General features: G+C 50.7%; 2 protein-coding genes across 2 annotated transcripts; one reads left to right on the forward strand and one right to left on the reverse strand.

Moving 5' to 3' along the window:
- Positions 1 to 222: 222 nt before the first annotated feature.
- Positions 223 to 3,794, forward strand: PTCHD3 (patched domain containing 3). Its single transcript, XM_040990238.1, has one exon. The coding sequence runs from the start codon at positions 223 to 225 to the stop codon at positions 3,727 to 3,729; it is 3,507 nt and encodes a 1,168-aa protein (XP_040846172.1). The 3' UTR covers positions 3,730 to 3,794.
- Positions 3,795 to 6,830: 3,036 nt separating this feature from the next.
- LOC121163012 (olfactory receptor 7A17-like) lies at positions 6,831 to 7,802 on the reverse strand. The gene has a single exon (XM_040990240.1). The coding sequence runs from the start codon at positions 7,800 to 7,802 to the stop codon at positions 6,831 to 6,833; it is 972 nt and encodes a 323-aa protein (XP_040846174.1).
- Positions 7,803 to 8,421: the final 619 nt, after the last annotated feature.

Consider the following 8,421-nt stretch of genomic DNA (forward strand, 5'->3'; position numbering starts at 1 on the left):
GTCCGCGTTACCTGACTGTCCAGGGCGGCAGAGGACAGCACTGTGAGCCACAGCATCTGGGCACGAGGCTGCGAGTCCCGAGCAGTCCGCGGGGAACCAGGCAACCGTGCGCTCCCGCGAGCCACAACGGCAGCATCCGGACGCCCGCAGCACCCGCGCCCTAACTGACCTGTAGCCTACCGGTGCCGTGAGGCCGCCTCAGACAGAGCAGTATCCGCTAAGATGGAGCCCCAGGCGGAGTCGGATCCTGATGCGGGGCAGGAGGCCCAGCAGGAGCCAGAGGCAGAAGTGACGACGCCCGAGGAGCCGCCCACGACCGAGACCTGGGTGGGTCCCGAGAGACAGGTGTCCGAGGCTGGACTGGTTCCTGAGAAGCCGGCCTCGCAGACGAAGGTGGAGCCCGAGAAACTCGTGCAAGCTGCCAGCCTTGCATCCCAGAAGTCGGCGTCCCGGATGAGGGTGGAGCGTACGAAATCTCTGCCAATTGCCAGCCTCGGGTCAGAGACTAAGGTGGATTTCAAGAAACTCTTGCCGGTTGCCAGCTTTGGGTCCCCAAAGCCGGCATCACAGAAGTTGGAATCAGAGACGAAAGTGGAGCCCGAGAAACTCCTGCCGGTTGACAGCCTTGCGCCCCAGAAGTCGGAATCAGAGACGACGGTAGAACCCGAGAAACTCCTGCCGGTTGACAGCCTTGCGCCCCAGAAGTCGGAATCACTAACGAAGGTGGAGCCGGAAAAACTTCTCCAAGTTGACAGCCGTGCGCCCCAGAAGCCAGAATCACAGATGACGGTAGAGCCCGAAAAACTCCTCCAAGTTGACAGCCGTGCGCCCCAGAAGCCGGCATCACAGACAGAGCCCGAGAGACTCCTGCCGGTTGCCAGTTTTGGGTCCCAGAAGCCGGCATCACAGACGGGGGTGGAACATGCGAAGCCGGTATCTCGGAGGAGACTGGAGCCTGAACCTGCCGGACAGTCGCAGTCTGAGAAGGGGAGGGAACCAACCTCCAAGAGGTTGTCCAAGGCCAAGACCCCCTTGGTGGTGCCCACGGAGGCCAAGGCAGATGCTGCGTTCCTCAGGTCCCCGGAGCAGCCCTCCCAGCGGAGAGCCTCGTCCAGGTCGCATAAGACACAGTCCCAGCAGCTGCGGGACAGGTGGGAATCGGCGGCAGGGGACCTGTTGCCGTTAGCTGTCCTCTCTAGGCGCAAATGTAACACTAACTGTATAGAGGCACCGATGGTCCGGGTCTTTGGGAGACTGGGCTGGGCCGTAGGCTCTCATCCCTGGTTCTTCCTGCTGCTGCCCATGGTGCTGACGGGGCTGTTGGGCATCGGCTTGGTCTACCTACCCTGGGGGGGCATGGAGAACTTGGAGGAGCAGTACACACCCATCGGGAGCCCCGCCAAAGCAGAGCGGCGCTTCGTTCAGGGACATTTCACCACCAACGACTCCTATCGGTTCTCCGATTCCCGCAGGAGCACCGAGACCAATTTCCTGTCCATCATCGTGGTGTCCAAAGGCAATTCGGTGCTGCACAGAGACATCTTTACCGAGATCAGCAGACTGGACAGGGCGGTGCAAACCATGGCTGTGAGGCAGAACAGAATGGAATTTCGGTACCACAAAGTGTGTGCCAAGTACAAGACGTTCTGCGTCCCCTGCAACCCGCTGCTGTACGCCTGGCAGCGGAACCCCCAGCTCAACCTGAGCCAGGTGACTTTCCCCATCTTCAACCACAACAACCATCCCGTCTACCTGGCTGGCTTCTTTGGCAAAACCACTCTGGGAGAGAATTTGGGAATGAGCCAGTTGCTGGTGGAAGCCAAAGCCATGCGGCTGCTGTATTACCTCAAGACGGAGCGCAGGGAGGACAACGAGCTCAGTAAAAAGTGGCTCACCCACTTCCTGAGCCAGTTCAACAACATGAAGCACCAGCTGGCCTTGCAGCACGTGCAGCTGGTGCACTTCACGTCGCTCTCCAGGCAGATGGAGTTCGAGGCCACTTCCGAGACGGTCATCCCTCTGTTTTACTGGGCGTACTCTCTGCTCGTCGTCTTTGCCATCATCTCGTGCTATAGGCTGGACTGTGTGCGCAACAAGATGTGGGTGGCCGTGTTTGGAGTGATCTGTGTGGTCTTGTCGGTGGTGAGCAGTTTCGGGCTGATGCTCTTCGTTGGGGTGCCGTTTGTGATCATCGTCGCCAACTCGCCCTTTCTTATTCTAGGTGTGGGGGTGGACGACATGTTCATCCTGATCTCCGCCTGGCAGAAGACCAAACTCTTGCAGAACACGAGGGAGCGCGTGTCGGATGTGTACTCCAGGGTGGCGGTGTCCATCACCATCACCACCCTGACCAACGTCCTGGCCTTCTACACGGGGGTCATGAGCTCCTTCAGGTCCGTGCAGTACTTCTGCATCTACACGGGGACGAGCCTGGTCTTCTGCTATCTCTACAGCATCACCTGCTTTGGCGCCTTCATGGCCCTAGACGGCAGAAGGGAGAGGAAGTGCTTCGACTGGTTGAAGAAGCCCGACCCCAGGTACTTCTCGCTTAAAAAGTTCTGCTGTCTCCCCTGTGGCGCTGTCATTGACGAAGAAGGGACCGACATCCATCCCATGAACGTGTTCTTCAGGGACTATTTCGGTCCCTTCCTGACCAACATCTGGTCCAAACTGCTCGTGGTGCTGTTGTACTTCGGGTACCTCAGCAGCAGCATATACGGCTGTTTCCGAGTGCAGGAAGGGTTGGACGTTAGAAATCTGGCCAGCGACGATTCGTACATCATACCGTACTTCAACACGGAGGAGGACTACTTCTCCGACTTTGGCCCCAGGGTCATGGTGGTGGTTACTGAACCCGTTGACTACTGGAACGAACGTGTCAGGCAGAAACTGGAGAAATGCATCACGGATTTTGAAAACAATGACTTTATCAATAAAAACCTGACAGAATTCTGGTTACCGACGTACGTGAACTATCTGAAACAAACAGGGCTGGACCCCAACGATAAGCAGGTTTTCATGAGCAACCTCGCCCCCTTCTTAGCTAGTGTGTCCTTTTTTATGTACGATCTGAATGTTTCATCTTCCAATGAAATCATTGCTTCCCGGGGCTTTATCCAGTCCATGGACATCTCCACTTCCAGCAGCAAGAAGACGATGCTGCTGCAGTTACGAGAGATAGCCGAGAAGTGCGAAGTCCCCCTCCTGGTGTACAACTATGCGTTTATATATTTTGATCAGTACGCCGCCATCATAGAGAACACGATTCGCAACGTCATGGTGGCGTCGTCGGTGATGCTCATTGTCGCCCTGCTGCTGATCCCTCACCCGGTCTGCTCCTTGTGGGTGACGTTTGCGATCGCTTCTGTGATTGTGGGAGTGGTGGGGTTCATGTCCTTCTGGAATGTGAACCTCGACTCCATATCCATGATCAACCTGGTCATCTGCATAGGGTTTTCGTTCGATTTCTCGGCACACATATCCTACGCCTTTGTCTCCAGTGCTGAGCCCTCGGTCAACGGAAGATCCATTGAGGCGTTGTACCTGCTGGGCTACCCCATCCTGCAGAGTGCCATTTCAACAGTCATAGGCGTGTGTGTGTTGTTTGCAGCTAAAGCATACATTTTCAGAACATTTGCTAAAATTATGTTCCTTGTTATGTTGTTTGGGGCCACTCACGGCCTCGTTTTTATTCCAGTGTTCTTAACATTCTTTGGAAAAGTTCTATGAATATCCGTGAACAAATCAAGGATCAAGACGGAATTCCCGATTGTCCCAATCCAATCTGATAAAAAAAAAAATGCGCTTGTTTAGTAAGGATAAATGTATATTTCTTTTCGTCTTCAGTTTTTATCAATATGTTAAATTTTTTAATGTACATCTTTTCCCACATTCTTGATGAAGTTTATTTCCACAATTTGTATGTGTTTTGATACTATCACAATTGAGATGGTTTTTCCTAATGCTTTTTGTAAAGATAACTCATTCAGAGCCTATTAAAATACTTGCAATATTTGTAATCCCGAACTGTATTTGTTCATTGTAACAATTTTTTTTGGTGGATAAAAATGCATTATTTAAGCATAATCAATAAACTTGGATGTATTTTTGTCTTCAGTTTGTTTTATCAGATTGTCTTCAGTGCGTCGATTCTGTGCGTTCTTGGTTAAGGCTGATTGTACGTATTTTGCTACTATCCTCATCGATACTTTTTCATTTTTAAAAGACAACTCGTTCTCAGCATGTAGAAATGTTTCTGGTACTTGTCATGCTTGTAATTCATGGGATCTGTTTATTCTAGCAGGTTGTTTTGATGGAGTTTTTTTTCCTATGCAGCCAGGTCATTTGCAGCATGGCTGTGACCCGATCTTTCTCAGCCGTAGGACCGGCGGTGAGAGCTTCCTTGTGGAGTGACAACACTTTGCGGTTTCTGATGGTTTTGTCCCAGTCTCCAGTGGTTTCCGTTTTCTATTGACTCATGGTTGGGTCCTCAGGGATTGTATGCCATTTATGAATCTACTCATTTTTTCCCATGATTTCTAATTTGTTGCCATATCATTGCTCAGCATAATCTCCCGTCAAGTTTTCTAGTTTGGTGATATTGAGTGTGATTTTTTTTTATATTTGCTACTTTTGTTTATATTATCATTCTATTGTTTTTCTATTTTTAAATTTTATGATTGGTTTCATTCTGTGAACTTTAGGCTTAGTTATTTGATCTTCTGACTCTAGTTTATTAAGGTATAAAGTTAGTCATTTTTCACTGCAGATCTTTCAGTCTTAATGTGGGAATTACCACTGTAACTTTTCCTATTGGAACGGCTTTTGCTAAATCTCATTTGTTTGGAATGTTGTGTTTCTAGGTTCATTTATCTCATGAATTTTTCTATGGATTTCTTGATTTGCTGCTTGCTCAGAGGCAGGGTGGATTTCTATATATTTGTGATACTTTTCAAATATTCTCCTACGATTGATTATTCAGTTGCATTACCATTTTGGCCAGAAAAAGAGAGCTACTGCTGTTTCAGCCTTGCGGAGTCGGCCAGGATTTGTATGTAACCTCATAGCCGATCATTCTGGAACAGCGGTCCAGATGCTCTGGAGATGATATGCCTTTGGCTGCCGGTGGGTCACATGTTCCGACAGGTCAGCGAGGTCCGTGTCAGCTCTCGTGGAGTTCAAACATGACTGCTGATTTTTTATCTGGATCAACTCTCCATTCCTGAACAGAGTTGTTGAAAGGTTTGCGGGTCAACTGATTCAATGAGGTTCAAATGGGGGTGTGGGGGGAATGATCTGGTGCCAGAATCCACTGGGGCCTGTGGTCACAAGGGACCGTTCTGGAAACTGTGTCTGGGTGGACACTTGAACAGTCCAGGATCCTAGAACCATCCTGGAGTCTGTCTGGACTGGCGCTGGGGATGGCCAGAGGCTTGGCTTCACAGTTAGCTGGCATGAAGTTTTCATATGAATGTGCTCAGTAGACGCTTAGTGAGAGCTAGGTCTGGAGGCAGCAGTCAGGAGCCTACGCAAGCTTGGAGAGGACTGGGTGGGAATGTTTCCTTTGCTAGACAGAGCACGTCTCTGTCCTCACCATGCTAGGACTAGGGTAGGATGGTTCAGGTCATTTAACTCTATAACACGGAATTTGGTGCACTTGTGGTCCAGCCACAACCAGGAGCATGCAGATTTGGGGCTTCTTGGTGACCATGAAGTGCAGGAGGTGACAGGTGGTTGGTTATAGGCCGTCAAGAACAGAAGCTTGGGCAACACTGAAACTAGTGTTTAAAAGCGCATCTGTGTGACGCAGCCTGCGTAGCTGATGGCTCGGCTCTGTGTCTGGGTGTTCGCCAGCATCTCGGGGATGGTGGTGGAAGTGAAGCAGACATCATCCACCAAGGACAGGTTGGAGGGGAAGACGTACACGGAGTTAGGGGTCTGAAAGGATGGCCAGGACTTCTCCCTTCGCTCCGCTTCCCCTAGGAGACAGGCATCTACCTGCTGTGCAACAGCGGCTACCGAGAGCAGTGACCTGTGTGGACCCTCTGATGAGCAGGATAACAATATTCCACCGAGAGAATGGATCCAAGAGCCGGAGGAGACACTTGGGTGTTGAAAGTCCACATCAGGGCAGGAAGCCAAGCTTGTGTTGTAGAAACCGATGCTAGAAGCACACAGGAAGTTCTGGTTTTCATTTCTTATAAAACTATATGAATAGCCTTAGGGGATCCGTGTACATTTTTTCCTTTGGAAATTAGTAAAAACCATGGAGCTTGGGCATTTGGTGCCATGGTCAATTAGCTATTCACATCCCTTTTCAGAGATCTGGATTTGAGTCCAATCCACTCTGGGAAGCAGCAGGTGCAGGTTCAAGTTCATGGGTCCTTACCAACCATACAGGAGACTCAGACTAAATTCCCAGCTCCTGTCTTAAGCCTGGTTCAGCCTTTGGGGAGGGAGCCACCATGGTGCAGACCTAGTCTGCTCTCTCTCTCTTTCAATAAATACAATACATACATTAGGACTTAAAAAAAAATACTTGGAATGACAAGCTAACTTGAGAACTTATCCATAAAACATTCATTTTCCCCTCATGAGACAAATGGGACTTTCGACGAGTTTTGGGTCCATGGTTGAGGATCATAATAGGATCCTGGGAAAATGACACAGGGATTAATTAGCAGGCATCAGAAGCAGTTGGAAGCCTAAAAAAAAAAATAAGATACTTAAAACTGTAAGAAATAAATATTAAAGGAAATAAGTGCAGGGATTTACTTTCAGACACTCATAAAACAACCATAACTCCTGGCCTAATGGAGGGAGCCCAGCATTCACGGGGGTGTCCTCCTGAGTCCCAGGACAATGGGCTCACTGACAGTGTCCCTCTCAGAGAGTCTCCTCAGGGCCCTCTTGATGTCCTTATTCCTCAGGCTGTAGATGAAGGGGTTCAGCATGGGGGTGACCACGGTGTACATCACCGAGGCCATGGCAGTGGACTCTGGGTTGTGGGTAATGGCAGAACTAAGGTACACACCCAGGCAAGTACAATAAAACAAGGAGACGACCGAGAGGTGGGAGGCACAGGTGGAAAAGGCCTTGTATTTCCCCTGAGCTGAGGAGATGGTCAGGACGGAGGACACGATCTTGCAGTAAGAGTACAGGATCCCAGCCAGGGGCCCAATAGCCAATAGCACCGCTGCGATATAGATGACCACATCGTTAATCAAAGTGTCAGAACAGGCGCTGTGGACCACCTGGTTCAACTCACAGAAGAAGTGTAGGATTTCCAGATGTGCACAGAAGCTCAGCCGCAGCACCATGAAGCTTTGCAACAGGGAATGCAGAGCGCTGATGACGCCAGAGACCACAAGCAGCTGCGCACAGAGCCGGGGGCTCATGATGACCGTGTAGTGCAGGGGGTGACAGATGGCCACAAACCGGTCATAGGCCATCACGGCCAGGAGAAAATCATCTAATCCTGCAAAAAGCAACAAAAAGAACATCTGTGTGATGCAGCCCGCGTAGCTGATGGCTCTGCTCTGCGTCTGGATGTTCACCAGCATCTTGGGGACGGTGGTGGAGGTGAAGCAGATGTCCACCATGGACAGGTTGGCGAGGAAGAAGTACATGGGCGTGTGGAGGTGGGAGTCAGAGAGGATGGCCAGGACGATGAGCAGGTTTCCACTGACAGTGACCAGGTACATGGAGAGGAACAGCCCAAAGGTGAGAGGCTGCAGGGCTGGGTCTTCTGAGAATCCCAGGAGAAGGAATCCTGAAATTCGGGTATTATTTTCTGATGCCATGTGATCGTGAGACTGCGGGTGAAGAGAACAGCGGCATGGTCTGTATCCACATATCTGGATATTGCATCACGGATATTGTGTAATCAAGAAACTAGATTGTGCTGGTGTGGAGGGTACGTACTGACCTTCCCTTTGCAGTGGACCCTTCGTTCCATCTCATTACAGTTTTCTCGTCCTTCTCCAGCATTTTCCACCAGGAGGTTATTATTGTCCTACACTTTATGGAGAAAAACCCTCACGTCCTTGGAGAGTACGTATTTCATGTTGGCCATGGCTCCAGGGCAATCCGATCCCGAGTATCAGTACCTACAGTCTGCCGGCAGGGGGAGGAAGTGAGGCGGAGATCGAAAGGATCGGGTCTCACGGGGGAACGATGGGCGCCCTGTGAAACACGGGAGCTGACTGGGAGAACAGCGCGAGCCAGGGTGCTGTCTTCATGGGGCTGCAGGCAAGGGCAGCAGACAAGCAGAGCCCTCCACCGGGAGCAGTGGGATTCCACAAGGCTTTAGATGGGTCTGCCTGGCAGGAGGTGCAGGCAGTGTGCTTGTTCCAGAGGCAGGTGTGTTTGTTTCAGAAGGCCACATCCAACAGGAAGCCAACGGCGTGCCAAAGGCAATAA

This window comes from Ochotona curzoniae, unplaced genomic scaffold (assembly GCF_017591425.1).
Source record: "Ochotona curzoniae isolate NIBS_2020 unplaced genomic scaffold, NIBS_Ocur_1.0 contig_605, whole genome shotgun sequence".
Lineage (NCBI taxonomy): Eukaryota > Metazoa > Chordata > Mammalia > Lagomorpha > Ochotonidae > Ochotona > Ochotona curzoniae.

What these genes read in the sequence shown, in the direction of transcription:
- PTCHD3 (XM_040990238.1), top strand. Translation starts at nt 223, where the DNA reads ATGGAGCCCCAGGCGGAGTCGGATCCTGATGCGGGGCAGGAGGCCCAG.
- LOC121163012 (XM_040990240.1), bottom strand. Translation starts at nt 7,802, where the DNA reads ATGGCATCAGAAAATAATACCCGAATTTCAGGATTCCTTCTCCTGGGA.